The sequence below is a fragment of the Copadichromis virginalis genome, linkage group LG22 (genome assembly GCF_057382275.1).
Source record: "Copadichromis virginalis isolate Kocher_CV1m ecotype Utaka linkage group LG22, C_Virginalis_male_GT1.1, whole genome shotgun sequence".
NCBI classification, from domain to species: Eukaryota; Metazoa; Chordata; class Actinopteri; order Cichliformes; family Cichlidae; genus Copadichromis; species Copadichromis virginalis.
The window spans coordinates 25206982-25225365 of NC_140638.1; the positions used below are offsets into that span (position 1 = coordinate 25206982).

The 18384-nt window shown below is 42.5% G+C and overlaps 1 protein-coding gene across 4 annotated transcripts in view; it reads right to left on the reverse strand.

Moving 5' to 3' along the window:
• fam49al (family with sequence similarity 49 member A, like) overlaps positions 1-18384 on the reverse strand; it is a 38872-nt gene that overhangs the window by 12619 nt on the left and 7869 nt on the right. Inside the window, exons 2-3 of one of the 4 annotated variants that reach the window (XM_085445177.1) lie at positions 7697-7787; positions 1077-1156 (exon numbers count right to left, since the gene is read on the reverse strand). In XM_085445177.1, coding sequence (XP_085301303.1) covers positions 1077-1149 — 73 coding nt within the window. In that variant the 5' untranslated portion in view covers positions 1150-1156; positions 7697-7787. Of the gene's footprint in view, positions 1-1076; positions 1157-3129; positions 3210-6345; positions 7118-7696; positions 7788-18384 lie in introns of those variants that run through there. The other 3 variants (XM_085445181.1, XM_085445178.1, XM_085445180.1) reach the window with 3 other exon arrangements.

Genomic DNA, 18384 nt, shown 5'->3' on the forward strand with positions numbered 1-18384 from the left:
TATTTGACGGCTGACGTCTCTCGCCAGCAGTGAGCTCTCCCACTCCCACTGTAACAGCGGGTAAAGAAAGAGGGGGGAGGAAGGCAGCTGTTAAAAGGGAGAAGGGGATGTTTGAGGAGGTGCAGAGCATGTTGGGGATACAGTGCAAAACATCTACATCTTAAAAATTCATAATCAGTGTTAAGATCTTCACTGGAGATGTTTTTTCACAGCTTTTTAAACTCATCAAAAGAGGAACAAAAAAATCTGAATCTCAAAGATACCCAACAATTCAAGAAAACCTCTAAACATGTCAGCTCGCTTACTGAACTTCGTGTTAAATGCCGAGCCTGCTAACAAAGTAAATTATAAATTGACATGAACTACAAAAAGATTTTAACACTGAGTAATGAAGTAAAAAAAAAGATTTGTTAGGATGGATGCTTTGCAAAGTTCATACTTCACTGACTGGGTAAATTAGAAAAGAGGGGACAGAGGTGAAATCATTAGCCTTTCTTCGCAGTCATACTTCAGCTTCTCTTTATCAGTCTCACTCTCCTAACGCACACTCACACTCACAAATAGATTAGACGTACAATAGGGGATGAGGAGATGAGGAGGTGGAGGGATGACGATAGACTTTTTGTTAGCCATCGTCATCCCCGAGCAACAGAAACCCACACAGGACTGGCATTCTCTGTTTGTTTCTCCTCAGCTCTTTGTAGCTTTGGAGAGCAAAGTGTTATTGTTGTCAGTTTTTAACATTAATGAATTTATTTTCTTTTTGCTGCAGTGCCACCCTGCTATTGTGCATCTGTCTGCGTCTAATAGGATGCAGCGTGCGTGAGTAAGACCCTTCAGAAAAAAGCCAGATGCCTTTCAAATGCCGGTCCCCAGAGCAGAAATCAAAAAGATAAAGAAAAGGAGGAGGGGTGAGGAGGGGGAGAGCTGAGGAGGAAATAAAATATAACTAAGGACCTAAAGATGACACAATGGTCAGCTAAGATGGATGATATGACCAAAAAATAAAAGGGAGGAGGGGGGAAGCAACAGAGAGAAAGGGATAACTCAAAAAAATAAGAAGCGGATGGTCTCACGTTCAAAGTCAAGGAAAACTATTGGGCCATGCTCAAGTTCGGCGCAAGCCAGCACTTTCAGGAGGTTTCCCATGAGCCCCCTGGAACAGAGAGAGGGGAGAAGTCTGTGGGTGATGAGGGGATGGGTGTTGGGAGGGGTTGTGCGCGCGTGTGCGTGCCTGTGAGGTGTAGGTGGGTGTGCGTTGTGCGAGAGGTGAGGGTGTCGAGGTGGATGAGAGGACGTTGTTGGAATGGCATGATGGGAGTATGTCCTGGGTGGAGCGTGACAACGTGGACGCAGAACGTCTTTAATCCCACTCTCACTGTTTCCTCTGAGATAAAATAGTCCTTCATGAGGAGGTGCCGACTCCAAAAGCAATCAAACTTAAAGATCAAAGGTCGCAGGAATGCGCTACTAGCCTCAAACTCAAGACAGTTTGTCACAAGAACAGTTTGAATTTATTTATTTTGGAAGACAGGAAACTCATTAAGACTCAAATACAAGAAACTACCTGAGTCTGGTGCAGAAAATTTAAATCAAAAGTTGCAATAAAGTCATGAAATATAAAGATAACAACTTAAAAAATACTTCAGGGGCGCACTTTATTTTTGTTGCATTAATAACACTTAATCAGCTGTGCTTCCTTTTATCAAATTAGACAAACACTAGGAATAATATGTTCTGATTAGACACAATACCTTAATTATGATCTAGTTAGAAACTCCATATACTGTCAGATCCAGAGTATCCAGTTCTACTGGTTGACACTGAAAACACTGCACTCAGAGGACATTTACTGGGCCTTTGTTGACCATGTTTTTACTTTATTACAAGGCCATTTGTTGCTCATTATAACTGCTTCACATGCATCTTGATGCGTTCAAGTCCTGTTGAGTTAGTGAGCTCGTATCAGTTTTCCTGCATTCTGCCTCCACATGCAATTTATTGATCTCAAACATTCGTGTATAAAATATGCTGCCCTTGGTGTTATAGGATTACCTCCAACAGCCTAACACTGGCCTAAAACTAGTCAGGCAATGTTATTATAGTTAACTAAAACTAAACTAAAAGCTAAAACTAGGTGATTAAAAAAATCAGTTATTTTAAAATACAAATAAACTGTAAAACAGGAATACACTCATTGATAAACCACTAACAGCTTGCCTGATGAGGCTTTGTTGAGCCTGTGATGTCTGCAGTACTGCGAGGGCCTTTGTAAAGTGTTAAAACAAATGTTCACCCTGCCCACTCTGGAAACTAACTAAAACTAAACTGATACAAAGAAAATTGAGAATGAAACAACAGTTTTTTAAATGCCAAACTATCATAATTCTGTTGTCTGAACACTGGACCCATCCAGAGTGTGAATGAAACACATTACAAGAGAACCGTGCGGTAAAATGAAGTGAAAGAATAAAGTCTTGCTCTGTGTTTCATCCCATTGTAATAAAGGCCAAACCTGATGTAATTAGGTTTAATACTTTTGGATCCAGAAACATTATGCACAGGTTCTAATTAGCCCATAACTGCAGTGTAATTAGGATATGACTGTGTTTGTTTACTGTGTAATAAAAACAGATTGTTTCTAGTTTGGTATAATTTGATGCAAAGTACAGCTGGTTGCGTAGCACTGGTGCAGCTCGGAGTGTTTGCATCCGCTTTATGAAAGCTGCGCGTCATGTATGTGACTCAAAACTGGAGCAGTGAAACAGATTTATTTTTAAAAGGTGAGTTTCTATGAGACAAAAACCCCATGTGCTACTTTCAATTACCTGTGGTCACTGTTCTCTATTTTACGGTCAAGTCTCTGAGGTTGTTGGTTTGGTTTGTTTCTGTTTATTGGCTTCTTATCATATCTGATTTCTGTGGACGGCTGACAAGTTCATGAAACAAAGGTTTCCTCGTGTGGAGAGTGGGACTAAAGAGTGTCTGTTAATGACAAACCACACCCTCAACAACACTCCATCAAATCACCACCAGCTGGCCCCACCCCCTCCCCGCCACACACTTCCACTCCACACACTCACAATTCAACCACACGGACACACGCACGCAACCCTGGCGCCCACTTACTTTCAAAGTCCAGGAAAAAATGTGGACAGTTCTCTAAATCCTTGCCAAGGACCTTAATGAGGTTCCCCATGGCTGGCGACCTGGACGGGAGGAAACAACAAAATGCATACAGTACCCTGGATCTGGCAACCTGCATCAAAATACACAACCGGCACATGGAGGACGCAGCAGACGCACTTTAGTTTCTTACCCATCTGCACTTGTCTAATTTTCCCCTCTGCATCCTTCTGTCTAAGCAATATGTGCAGAGCGAAGCCGGACGTCCAGTCACAGATGACACCGATCGCAGTTTGTGTCCGATACGCATATGCTGTATTCAATTACAGCACGGCCCAAATCCAGCCATGAATCATTTAGCTCACTCATTGGGAGTCGCTCGAGCTGAGCGGTGGTTTTAATCCATTTACATTACTATAGTAACCCACTAAAAGCCTGCCATGTGCAGACTGCTCCCCTCTAATGCTCTTTATATACAGCAGTCTATAGATACTTCTTCAGACCACAGGGCCAGATGCCAGAGCGTGAACCCAAGGATCCAAGCTCAAGAGATAAAATTTGTGGTCAGACAGGTACGTTATAAAGTCTCGGGCTTTTCAGCTTATTTCTCCATGAAATACAGAGGTTTTCAGAATGATTTCATAGAATTAAAAAATAATAATTTCAAGGTGTTTAACGGCTTTACTGGTCTGGCCCATTTAAGATCAATTTGGCAACTGGTGAGGCTCTTTTTCTGCCACTTATCACACTGACAGGAGCGTCTATGCTCCAAACTACTAGTAAGTACATATGCATTAAGTTGTCCACATCTCAATGAAAATATCAGATGTGCCAGCTGAATTTTATTTCTGTGTCTGAAATGATGCTGATGATTTACCTCTGACTGAATCACACACAGCTTCAGTAACACGTGCACAAAACATTTCATACTGTGGAACAAGAAGATTTTTAAAATGTTAAAACTGCTTAAACAGGAAGTTTAGAGCAAAAAACACCAAAAAAAGTCATCCTCCTTAAAGGGGACCTGTTATGCCGTTAAGGAAGCTCCTTATTTTTGTATATACACCGCTCAAGAAAATTAAGTGAACACTTAAAAAACACATCAGATGTTTCTATGCTGATGTTGACTCTGTAGTGTGTTAGGCATGAAAGCATCCCACATTGTTTGATGGAAATGAAAATGATCATCTTACAGAGAGCTGAATTCAAAGACACCCTGAAAATCAAAGTAAATTATCCAAGTAAATTATAGAGCAGATTACTCCATTTTGCCTATAACAGCAAGGGGGGCAGTCAGTGGTGTCAGGTCCTTCATTCTCCAAGAACTGCCTCCATACTCGTGCCACATGAAGTTGGAGATTGTCATTCACCACCCATTGCACCAGCATAAAGTCTGGGAATGGAAGTAAGGGTTTCATCCTGATACCTAATGGGAGTGCCTAACCTGTAGAGGTCTGTGTGTTCCTCCATGGATATGCTTTCCCAGACCATCACTGACCCACCACTTAATCGGTCATGCTGAATGATGTTAAAGGCAGCATTATGTTCTCCACAGCTTCTCCACTTCCTTTCATGTCTATTTCATGTGCTCAGGGTGAACCTGCACTCATCTGTGAAAATCACAGAGCGCCAGTGATGGACCTGCTAATCCTGGTATTCTATGGCAAATGCAAACCTGGCTTCAGGAGCCACCCTCATGATTGTTTGGTCAGATCAGGTCTGATTGAGACTGTGCTGGGAGGAACCACAAACCTTTTGGCAATGGCACGTATTGATGTGCCATCCTGGAGGAGTTGGAGTATTATGTTGATGCCAACCATGCCTCATGCTACAAGTAGCTACGAACAACCCCCAAAACAGGAATGGTTTTGGGGGTTGTCTCATGATTGCCCCTCGAGTGCACCTGTTGTTAAATTCATCAACACCAAAGCAGCTGAAACTGATTAAAACCCCTCTGCTACTAAACCGAGCAGATCAATATCCCACAAGTTTAATTCCAACACTTCAATGAAAGTGTTCCTTTAATTTTTTGAGTAGTTTAAAAATCATAAATGTTGATAAGAAACATGACTTAGCCAAACGCACGAGAGAGTACTTTGAGAGTGAGAGTAGATATCCTTTATATGTCAGCATTGGATGCCCCTCCCAGTTCAAACCTTAACTGGGAGGGGCATCCAATCACAAGACATCTGTCCTCATAACCAATATAAGTTAAATAACGATTATTTTTAACTCATGCATCTGCTCTTACAGTAAAAGCACGGAGCTGGAAATGAGCATAACAGGTCGCCTTTAATCGTCTTCCTGCTTCTTGCTCGCTTTGGTAGCAGAAGGTAAGCGGCTGCCAAGTTTCACTTCCTCTGCCGTGCCCTTTGTGTTTGTGCATGTGCTGTGTTAGCTCACAGCTGAGGTCTATCAGTTTCCGGCTTCAAGAATAAGCTACAGCCGGCATTTGCATGTTCTCTAGATGCCATCTTGCAGAAAATAAATTAAATGTATCAACAGTCTTTTCCCTGTTACTCAGCAAGAACGGGTGTTGCACTGCAGCACGGAGGAAGGGATGGGGTTACACTGTCCGGTCGCTGAGACAGTTTCACACGAGGACTGGAGTTACCTGCCGTACTCTGTGTCTGCTCCATCTGCAGGTAAATTGCTTAAACGCGGCTGTGTGCTGAGTCACGGCTGTAACCTGTGAGTGTTGGCCCAAAACGCACCTCGTCTCCGACCTGACTTTTCCACCACCTGCTCCGAGAGATGCAAACCGAGCCGACACCGTGAATATATGAATAACCGATCCTCATCTTCGGCCTGACAAGGTGACTACAAAGGCGAAGTCAAGCTGAGATCCACGTCACAACCTCGCATAAAGCAAAGAAAGATTTCTCTGAAGTGTTGGTGCGTGTCAGCCTCACAACAGCCACACACGCACACATTAACACACACTGAGTCTGGAGCAGCATGTGGTCCGTGCCGAGAGCAGAGCTGGGCTGATGGTTGCCAGGATACTGTTGGCCTGGTAATATCTTCTCAGCTGAAGATGAAGAAGAAAAAAGGAAAAAAAAAAAAAAACAGCATCCAGCTCACTCGCACACCGGGTCAATCGCTCACAACAGCGATCCGATGCTTCACTTGTTACTACTCATGAGATTGGTCTTTATTTTGTGGCACGGATGGTAAACGCGATTCATTAAGCTTTAAAGCCAGCCTCTCTCCTCTTACCCTGCTTTCCTATGAGTGTGTGGCCTTTTCGTTTGTCTTTGGTCCTCAGCTTCTTCTCGCACGTCCTCGCCTCCTGTATGTAAATCCCAGAGTGACAACGGGAGTCCCACGATGGTTTCCACCAGTTTCCACTCTCGGCTTGTCTTAGAGACTGATGTAAACTTCTGCTCTCGCTCTTTCTCCCTCAGTCTGTCCACTTCACACTTCTCTTTTTTTTAGACATCTATTTAAAGGCCTGTGGGTTTTTTTCCTTTTCTATTTGCTCTATGGGCTTTTTTTTTGTTTTGTTTTTGCTGTTGTAAGCTTGTGAGTCTACAGAACATAAGATGTCTCTCTCTCTCTTTTTTTGTGTGTGCGTTTATATCATTTCTACTCAAATAGAGAAAAGTCTCTTCTCTCTTTTTTTGTTTCTGACGTCAGAATGGGTTCCTCAAAAATATCCCCTTCAGCTCTCCTTTCTGCTTCACTTCCCTATTTCATCACTCAGCAGCACTCTCCCGGCTTCTTTGGCCTTGTCTTGTCGCAGCACATCTCTGTCAAGGTGCCATTCAGCCTCACTGGTGGCCCTCGGGCGCAAACAAATCCAAGTGGCAGAATGGAAATGGTGATAGGGTAGCGCAAACACACGTTTGCTATTAAAACTTTCCACGAAGCCACTGGATGCATCACAGATGGACTCTCTGGGCGCTGAGACGCAGCACTCTGTGGAATTAGGAAGTGTGTCTTTGGTGGCCACCGGTTGCAGCTCCTCTCACACGCACAGTGTTTGCAGTCTGCCGGCGTTTGAGTGGATGAAAGTGCCTCTCTTATGCAACCGCACAGCACACACAGCTCTCATCTGTAGTCCGGCAAGAGACACCAAAGCAAGGGGCTCCTCGAGCCTTAATAAAGACGCAGCCCGGCTCCCACATGGGCCTGGAAAGCAAATCTGGTCCAGACTGGAAGCCAAGCGTCAGCGCTAAGCCTCCCAGCCTCCTTTCAGCTCTCACTGAAAGATTCCTCCTGCTACAGCCCAGGAGCTTCATCAGTGTGGATTTAGTGAGCACAGGAATGGCACTGCCAAGCCTAACCTCTATTAACTCACCAATAATACCATCCGCATTCCCTTTCTATTCTGTCTTTCTCCCTCTCTGTCTCTAACCACAATCTTTCTGTCACTAACTGAGTATTCAGTGGTCTGTGAATCAAACCCTTTAGCAGCTGTACTGTATGCAACGGATGCAGCGACTGCACTCGTTCAGCTCTCATCTTCACCAATCTTTATTCAGAAAATCTGCCTCTCCTCTTTCCCCGAATGGTGTTTTGTATGCTTCTGTTTTTCTTTCTCCGAGTTATCTGCTTGCATTCCTACCTTTGCTTGTGTTTATCCCACTGGAACACTTCACTGCATCAACCAGGGCTTGTCAGCTCCAAACAGTGGTTACAGCATCAGCACCCACAACCTGACAAAGACAGAGAAACAGATTAAGGAGGGTAACAAGAAGAAGAAAAAAGCAGAGGGAGGGGAGTCGGCGTAAATTTCAACTACATGTGGAGACAATGTGGGGAAAAACAGGAATGTAGTGTGTTGTTTATTTGGATATCAAGATGTTAAGAGTTGGTAACGGCAACAAATTAGGAACAAATATGACTGTGATATGATTATAATTGGCCAGACTGAACATGTGGCGTCATCCAAAAAATGTTCAAGCCTTTGTTTAAACCTACAAATAAAAGATTTTTCGCCACACACTCACTCTCCTTCAGCTCTGTTCTTTATCTTAACCATGCTTGTTTCTTTAGATAGCCAGTAACTTTGTATCTAGTTGTTTTTAACTGATGAAGGCTACCTTGGTTTGACCAGAAACTGAAAACAGGTCAGTCAAGACCACGACAGTCAAAGAAGATTGTTAATTTAATCTGTATTTATTTAAACTGCCTGAGTGAGTCAGATAAAGCATTAACATGGAGCTCGGTTAGGGGTGGGTTGCAAAATGGCTTGCAGAGCATACCGCTGTTGGCAGGCTAAGGCAGAATAAATAGCTGGCCTTGTATATTTCTTTTCTACATTAACTGAGCACTCACAGCACTTTTTACTAGATTTTTACCCAAACACATATTCATACAAGTGCTTTTTGTGTCACGGGGTGGAAAAGGGACAAGTTATCTAGGGTTTTTTACTATGCATGTTTTGCTGTGTTTTACCTTTTTAATGTTTTAATATTGTACACTGGTTTATTTTTATGAGTTTTATTGCATGTTTTTATGGTATTTATTGGTGACTTGTCCTGGAAAGACTCCGCCCCTACCTGATTATGAACCTGATCACACCTGGGAGGTCCCAGAGGTCAATAAGAGGGCCTGGCAGACCACAGAGAAGGAGGCTTGAGGGGAGGCTTGAGAGACAGGCAACAGTGGCGGAGTGAATGGTGTCAGGCGGTGGCACCTGCAAGCCCAGAGGGCTGGTAAAGGTTGGCGTGGGCTGTGAACGAGGAGACGACGCCAGCGAGCAGGGATCGGAGAGAGCGCTCCAGCTGCTGGAGTAACTGGAGGCCAGATCACGCTGTTGCGGGGAACTATAGGCGGTGAGACAATGCTCTACCTTCCGCGGCGAGACAGGCCGGTGCCGATTGGCGTGTTACAAGGAAGCGGCGGGCAGAGTTAAGAGCTCGGCCCGAGTGGAGAACACGGACAGGAAGGCGAGGACGCCGCCGGGTTTCCCCCTTGCACACTGCTTGCCTGGAATTTTAATTTTGAGTGACTTTTATACCGTGGCAGACGCCACTGGGTTTTTAAGGTTGTGTTTTATTAATGTTTATTGTGTTGTTCCCTGGCCAGGGTTGTTTTAATTCATTTTACATTTTTAACTGTTTAAATATAATAAATTATATTTTAATTATACAGTCTTTAATTCAGTGCATTCCCTTGGCTGCTCCACTGCACCGTCCGTTTTTGAGGAGGGTTTCCCTCCTTTAGTAACACTTGTGCAAAAATTACCTTCACCTCTGTTACATAAGCACCTAATCTAACATTCACACTCCAATAGATGCATCAGGGGCAACTTGGGGTTCAGGATATTCAGACATGGAGGAGTCAAACCACCAGCCTTCTGACTGGTAGACAATCTACTCCAGCTGCCTTAATGAGCATCTGCAGAGTCGGGTAACAATTCTTTTTACCATAAGCAACTGCACAGCATTATATATATTTGATTCACATATTTAGACCATACACTAAAAGCAGTGTAATCCACAGTTGTGGATTATAGACGTTTTCTATGTCCCAGGGTGGTTTTGATGGAGTAATACCATTTAAAATACAGACGCTTAACAATCTGTTCAGTCTGGGAGCCCGTGAATGGTGCTTCTTGCTTTCTTCTTTCCATTTTTATGTCTTCATTTAAGCTTGTTAAGCTCATCTTACTGACTGAGCGTCTTGCACACCTCCAGCACTCTTACCCGCTGACTGGTGTAACTATTAACACTGCTGCTGCTGCCATTGCATCATCGAATCTCATCAGAGATTTGTACCACAGGCCTTCAAGCTGGCTGTAGTTAAACCTTTACTTAAAAAGCCATCTCTAGACCCAGCAGTCTTAGCTAATTATAGGCCAATCTCCAACCTTCCTTTCATATCAAAAATCCTTGAAAGAGTAGTTGTCAAACAGCTAACAGATCATCTGCAGAGGAATAGCTTATTTGAAGAGTTTCAGTCAGGTTTCAGAGCTCATCACAGCACAGAAACAGCTTTAGTGAAGGTTACAAATGATCTTCTTATGGCCTCTGACAGTGGACTCGTCTCTGTGCTTGTCCTGCTAGACCTCAGTGCAGCGTTCGATACTGTTGACTATGATATTCTATTAGAGCGATTAGAACATGCTGCAGGTATTACAGGTACTGCGCTGCCGTGGTTTGTATCATCTCTATCTAACAGACTCCAGTTTGTGCATGTAAATGGAGAGTCCTCTTCACACACTGAGGTTAATTATGGAGTTCTACAGGGTTCGGTGCTAGGACCAATTCTGTTTACATTATACATGCTTCCCCTAGGCAGCATCATTAGAAGACATAGCATACATTTTCACTGCTATGCAGATGACACCCAGCTCTATCTGTCCATGAAGCCAGATAACACACACCAATTAGTTAAACTGCAGGAATGTCTTAAAGACATAAAGACCTGGATGGCCGCTAACTTTCTGCTTCTTAATTCAGATAAAACTGAGGTTATTGTACTCGGCCCTGAAAAGCCTAGAAATATGGTATCTAACCAGATTCTTACTCTGGATGGCATTACCTTGGCCTCCAGTAACGCTGTGAGGAACCTTGGAGTCATTTTTGACCAAGACATGTCCTTCAACGCACATATTAAACAAATATGTAAGAATGCGTTCTTCCATTTGCGCAACATCTCTAAAGTTAGAAATATCCTGTCTCAGAGTGACGCTGAAAAACTAGTTCATGCATTTATTACTTCCAGGCTGGACTACTATAATTCATTATTATCAGGATGTCCAAAAAACTCCATGAAAAGCCTTCAGCTAATCCAAAATGCTGCAGCAAGAGTACTGACAGGGACTAGAAAGAGAGAGCATATTTCTCCTGTTTTGGCTTCCCTTCATTGGCTTCCTGTTAAATCCAGAATTGAATTCAAAATCCTGCTCCTCACATACAAGGTCTTAAATAATCAGGCCCCATCTTATCTTATTGACCTTGTAGTACCATATCACCCTATTAGAGCACTTCGCTCTCGCTCTGCAGGCCTACTTGTTGTTCCTAGAGTATTTAAAAGTAGAATGGGAGGGAGAGCCTTCAGTTTTCAGGCCCCTCTTCTGTGGAACCAGCTTCCAGTTTGGATTCAGGAGACAGACACTATCTCTACTTTCAAGATTAGGCTAAAACTTTCCTTTTTGCTAAAGCATATAGTTAGGGCTGGACCAGGTGACCCTGAATCCTCCCTTAGTTATGCTGCAATAGATGTAGGCTGCCGGGGGATTCCCATGATGCATTGAGTTTTTCCTTTCCAGTCACCTTTCTCACTCACTATGTGTTAATAGACCTCTCTGCATTGAATCATATCTGTTATTAACCTCTGTCTCTCTTCCACAGCATGTCTTTTATCCTGTCTTCCTTCTCTCACCCCAACCGGTCGCAGCAGATGGCCCCGCCCCTTCCTGACCCTGGTTCTGCCGGAGGTTTCTTCCTGTTAAAAGGGAGTTTTTCCTTCCCACTGTCACCAAAGTGCTTGCTCATAGGGGGTCACATGGTTGTTGGGTTTTCCTCTGTATCTATTATTGTACAATCTACTGTACAATATAAAGCGCCTTGAGGTGACTGTCATTGTGATTTGGAGCTATATAAATAAAATTGAATTGAATTGAATCAGGGGAGAGTGCAGACAGGAGGAAGGCAGGATATTTGCAGAATAGTTGCCAGGGAAACACAGCCTCTTATTCTCATGGCAACGCACAGTTTGGTGTTATCAATGAGGTGGGATGGATAGATGGACTTCGCTCAATATCTGGAGCACGAGGGGACACCAAAGCATTTACTTTCCTGTAGCAGTGTTAAAGTGCTGTGCAATCATGGAATCGCGTCTTCTACCTTATCGGGGAGTCATGGACTAATTCAGGAGTCTAATGTTTATTCTGTCAGTGAAAGGGCAAAGGTCAAGCCTTTCAAAGGAGACTAAACCCAAGAGACTAAAGCCCAATCCACAGGCGCTATATGTAAAAACCACAGATTAAATGTGTTGTGGCAGTGTTTAGTGTTCATCTGTGTTAAACTGTCGTCTTTACTGTAGAAGAATTTAATATGCAAAGTCACATCTGGTGAGTTTGCAGCTCGGTGCAGACAGAAAACTCAGTGAGTAGCCTTTACACATTTATCCACTTAACAAGCGCAGTTTAAGTTTGCAGACTTATTGTGAACTTTATTCTTGCTCCTAACTGTGGAGCTCTCACATGAGCCCTTTTTGTTGCAGCTGTAACTATTTGAGCCTTTACCAGACAAGAATAGATATCTAATTTTACCCCTGTTTGAGGGCCTCAAGTACACACTTTGATGGAGAACTATTTTTTTAAATCTGCTAATTGCTAATCAAATGGTCCACTTTTCCATTAAAGCTACATGCCACTTGTTTGCTTTCTCACCATGCACAAACTTCAGTTTTCATCTCTACTTCCAGCATACATGTTTATATTTACAGCTCGAGGGTTTAAGATGCATCCACCTTTATAGTGCACAACTTTTCATTTCAAAATCCAATCACCACTAAGTGAGTAATACTGCAGTGTTACAGGAGGCGTAAAAATGGTCCTCATGACTAATGTGCTTGATTAACATTTAAGTAAATACATTTAGTTTATTTTTTTATACAGATGAGTAAAAATGAAGGAAAAATGGTCTCAGGGACTCAGTAAGATGAGGATGCTATCTAGCATGTCACGCACAAAATTTCGTAAAACTGTTTCAAGATTTGAGCAAATAATTCATATGATTAACTTTATGGATGAATTTACTTACACAAATCTGATCTGTGTTATTACAGTGTTAATATATATACAGAGGACAAAATTATTGGCCACATTTGTTTTCTAATCGTACTAGTTTTCTTTAGAAAGCATAACTTGTTTATATTTGGACACAGAAACAAAAACTACCAGGGTCATTATAATTAGCCACCTGAAAAAACAGACCTTTTTATTGAGCAATAGCATGAACCAGCACTGTGCAATGATGTGCTTTAACTTTGTAATGCTCAAAGCTCGTGAAATCAAGGTCAAACTGAGCGTTATCTACTATTTACACACAGTATAAAAACTTCAGCAAGGGTTTGGGCTGAAGCTTGAGAAAGCATCACGGCAAAAACAACATAAATTAGTTTAAAATTGAGAACTGTTGATGCTCATAAAGCTTTTTTTTTTTTTTGCCAGGGAGGTGCTGCTTAAGTTTAGAGAAAGAAGGGAGAGGTGTACAAGCTAAAGAGCAGCATCCCTACAATGAAACGCTTTAGGATTTCTGTAACTGGAAATCTCGACAAAGTGGAAGGAATCATAAAGAAAAAAGGACGTGAAGATTTTAAAAGAAATCCTCAAGCTGTCAGCAGGAAAACTGGTTCTGGGTCGTCACTTTGCCTTCCAGCACGATAATGACCCAAAACATGCTATTGGTGAAGCGCTACCTGCAGAAGATTAAAGTAAAAGTTCTGGACTGGCCTGCACAAAGTCCCTGACTTGAATCATTAAAAATCTGTGGGGTGAACTGAAGACCAAGGTCATGCCAGAAGACCAGCACATCTGGAGGAGCCTGAGAGATTCACCAAAGAAGACTGGGCTGGGATTGCTCAGGAAACATTTGTGAGACTACAAATAAAAACTACAACAAACAACTGCAGGATGTTATCCAGCAAAAAGGATACACAACTGTATATTAGCAATAAGCTAATAATTTTGACCCTGGTAGATTTTGGTTTTTGTGAAATAATTTCGTTTCTATGTTCAAAGTAAAATAATGTAAGCATCCCCCAAAAAATGAGGTTAGGAAAAGCTATTTGAAAAATTTGTGTTTCTGTTTAACACAATTTGGGAACAAATTTTTATGAAGTGCTAATCATTCCGTCCTCATTTGGAAACGGTCAAAACAAATCAATGAATACTCGTCTTTTTGCCCTTCATGAGCCTCATCGTGAATCAGTGTCATGTTAATCAAATATCAGACTACTCTGCCGTCTCCAACATTAAATATGTAGGTAAATAATTGACCTGTAAATTTCAAAGGTGTTATGTGTCCCAGAAAGGAGTTTGCTAATAAGTGGCTAAACATGACCGCAAGCGATATTAAACACCGTGACAGTGAGCACAGCAGCTTAGCGACGATGACGCTCAAGTAGTTCGTTAGTCTCAGTGCTGATTGCATTCAAGCTTTGAAGATCAAAAGTGGCGTCACTTCATGGAGATTATCTTTCTCAGTAAAACGCCTGTTTTCTCCAAGATTCCAAAAAGCCTGTCAAAAAAATACCGCTGGCTATTTTACTGAGACAACCAGAGTGATGCTGGGCTTGCATCATCCTCGTGGAGCTCTTGTATGTTGAAGTGCTCTGGGAGCTCCTCACACTGTCAGATTGGTTGAACTTTGACCACTGCGTGGCATGTCAACTTCTCATACAGCCCACAGAAACCCGTCATGCACCTACAAGCAGGAAGGAAGGGCAAAAATGGCTGAATAGTTGATGTTGTGTGTGTGAATTCTTTCAAAATAACTTACACGCCTCAGTAAGGAAACACTTTGCATTCAAGTGCACAAGTGAGGTGTGTGTTTAACAGTCAGGCAGCGTGTTTAGATGAAGCTTTAAAGATCTATTAACGCTTCAAAGTTAAGGTTTGGAGAGAAACAGGTACAGCTCTGGCTATGGCCGCTGAACCCTGCTGAGAGCCCAAGCAGTGTGTGAGGACACGAGAGGAGACAAAGAGACTTTTCCAGGAGCAGAATGGGAGGTAGCAGCGTCAGACAAGGCCAGACCATCACCAAAGATTGACCACTGAAGGAATGTTACAGCCAATTTGCCTCAGGCCCTCCCCATCCACATTCATATACAATAATAGATACCGCTGCCCCTCCTTGAAGTGAGGTGGGATGGAGAATGAAAAGAAGAGAGAGGCTGAGTGTGAGAGCAAAAGATGGAGTGCAAAGGAGGGATGGAAATCAAAGGAGGAGGTTACGATTCTCCACCACTACCCCTCCCCCTTCTCTCGCTCTCTTTCACACACACCAGTCCGGAGGAGAGCACGGTGCCTCGTGAAAGGCCGATTGCAAATGAGCATTGTGAGTCTGCGCTGCTGACAAAGAAAAGAGGATATAATGAGAGGCAGAAAAAAATGGCAGGCAGGCAGATGTGCGGCTCGTTTAAGTTGCACTTGAATCCGTTTCTACAGTGGAACATCCTTCAGTGTGATCTTTTCTCAAGTGAAATAAAGAAGTGGGGCAGCGACTGGGGGATTTCATAGCTTATTTGTTCAGAGGTGGATAAAAAAACCACCTGATGTGTATTTGCCTTTGCTGCGGCAGCTCGTTTTGCTGAAGCGTTGAACATGGGAAAATCTTGGGAATTAAATTGAGTTCTCCTCTGTAGTTTCTTTCTCTTTTCTTTCTCAGCACAGATTAATATATGCCTTATATTTAATGTGGTCATTAATATTTGAATACCATGACTTGGCTCCGGGGCATTTTCAAACTTGGCAAAGCAGATCTGGAAAAATTACAGCTTTATATATCAGTTTTAATAGCGGTTTTGTCTCTGTGCTTCGGCTGTCAGAGGACATAAAGGAATGTATCTGCGAGCTCTTGTTATCTGTATTTGTGTTGCGGGATGCCAATTAGCTGCCATCAAAGAGAACAGGATAGGCTTTTAGGGTTCTACATGCACTCGCAGGGGGGCTCGTGTGTGTGTGTGTGTGTGTGTGTGTGTGTGTGTGTGTGTGTGTGTGTGTGTGTGTGTGTGTGGTAGTTAGTTATTGTGGTCCCCCTTCCCATTGAACCCCCTTTTCTAGAACTCCCCACCACCCACTACCTGTAAACAAAGACAGACAGAGTATGCGTGCGTGCATGCTGGCGCTCTTTGTTCTTGATGGACTGCTTGCACTGTGTTTTATATAGGTCAGAGGAGAGTGTGTATGTTTGTGTTTTTACATGTGACGATAACTGCAAGGATAGACGTGAACAGCGTGAGCATTAGAGCAGATTTCTCCACATGCAGTGAGCGTGCATTTGGCTGAATCAACATCATCTACATCAGTCAGGATGGACTTTAATTACACTGAGTAATAATGTATCTTATGGACCTAAAATTTTGGTTGTAAGAACCAGTCGAATGCTTTGTTTTACCTGTTCAGCTGACCTCTGTCCACCCTATCTGGACCAAATGAGGCGTGCTTTATCGTAATTGCATTGTTATAACTAGATTAAAAATTTCAGCTTCACAGGTGCTAAAATATGACTGTATTTGAAAATTGTTTTGACCAGTAAGGAAGCATGGGTAGAAGATGAGCATGGTTTTAAAATGTAGTTAAAAAGGAGATCATCACATGCTTCAACCTGTTTTTGTAAGTCATCAATACAATATTCTAATATGACTCTAAAAATGTACCCAACCATTGTTAGGCCTGTTTGTGCAGTTGGCAAACTGACAATACTAAGCCTCACTGACAAAAATAAAAAACTACAAGCAGTAGATGTTCTTTATATGCTAAAAATGGGTTATTTTAGCCTGTTACTAGGTGGTTGCTAGGCAGCATATTGACATCCTAATGCGTGATGTAGATGAGAACCTTCAGGGGCCTAAGCTCTATCTGTGTGCAAAGTTTGTTTACTGGACTCCTGGTGGTCAAGCAGGAGTTTGTAGACAAAGAAACAAACACACAGAGATTTTGTGTTTAATATTAAAATGAAATATCCCATAATACTGATGCTCAAGACTGGCTATAGACAAAAATCCTGCCAAACAAAAACTGTCTTTGCTTATGGGCGTAAATGTGATTTGGTCAAAGCTTTTAACAGAGCTTCCTTTTTTAACACAAAAAAATTCTGTCACTATCTTCTCCACTTAATACCTTAAATAACTTAATCTCTTTTTAAATATTTATTTGGTTTTTGTATAATTTCTTTATCATTGTTGACTTGTGTAGTCAAGTCAGGGGATTTAAGTGAGAGAGGCAGCGAGAGACACAGTGTGTGTAAAACACAGAGAGTGAATGTCACAAGGACGAGGACTACTATAAAACGGTACGTAAAGGCAGTTTGAAGTCAAGTCCCTGGAGTCTCGCTGTCTTGTGATACTCCCCTCCCCTTCAACTCTCCTTCACTCTTTCATTCCACTCATTCCACGTCTGGCTGTATATTTTAGTCCACTTCCCTCTTTGCCTGCACCCACTAGCCACTGTTCTGTTCTTTAACAATAATTGTTTTCAAGTAGCACTCGAGCACCAAAACTCTTCCTTATCTTGAGCCTCAAACTCCAAACTCTCTAGTTGTGATCCAGCTCCAGTATATAAGCAGTATCTATTGTCTTATTCACCTTCATCAAACAGAAGCTATGGCATGGGCAGAAGGATGCCCTATTGACAAATAAATACTGAGAAATTGACAGTACAGTAAATTTCATGAAGTCTGCATGCTTGATAAAAATGCTTCTGATTGCACAATTTTTGCTGTTTGCTTAAGTAGAGGAAATTAGAGAAGAGTTCAGCGCCATTTTTGATGTTGAGTTCCGGGTAAGTGATTTCCACGGATGCACATCTTGCCCAATTTTTCCTTAGCACAAAACAGCAAAGCAGATTCCAGCAGATCTGGTGTCTACTGGCAGTTGTGCTGCGTTTGCAAAAGCGACTGAGCCCATTAGAGGTGCCTAAAAATGGAAACGTCATCCTCCTGTGCAAGTGCATAAAAATAGTGAAAGAAAAATTGCTCCAAATGGCAAATGAAGGCAACATGAAGCGGATGGAAGGAGCAGTGCACATACCTGAAAGTGAAACTTTACAAATAAAAGCTCCTTAAACTCCAACCTAAATGACACAGAGCCCCTAAGCAGGCTTTAAATCTGGATATAAATTCTCTATAAATATAAATTCTCTGTTAACTGAAAATGACATTAGTGTAGCAAATGCATCACTTATTGCTAAAAAATCAGCTAACATGAATGCACCTTGATGTCAGACTGCATAATGCAGAGACCAAGAAGGAGAGTGAGAAGAGGCCAGAGCTCGTGCTGATGGTAAACTGACAGTAATAGTGATGCTTGGAATTGGGAGATATTATGTGTCTCACTCCATTGGAACATGGCCACAGAGAATAAATGAACAAGGTGACCTCTAACCCCAATTTGACCTTTATGTACACAGAGCCAATCTATATTTAGCATCAAAGTCTGCCAGCAGACCTTGACACCTCTGCTGTGCACACCGTGCTGCAGTGTGTCTCACATGGCAGAGGATGCGGTGGGTGTTTCACCGTTCCCCGTCCCACTGGGAGGGGCAGAGGCTCTTAAATGTAGGAGACTGGCTGCAGT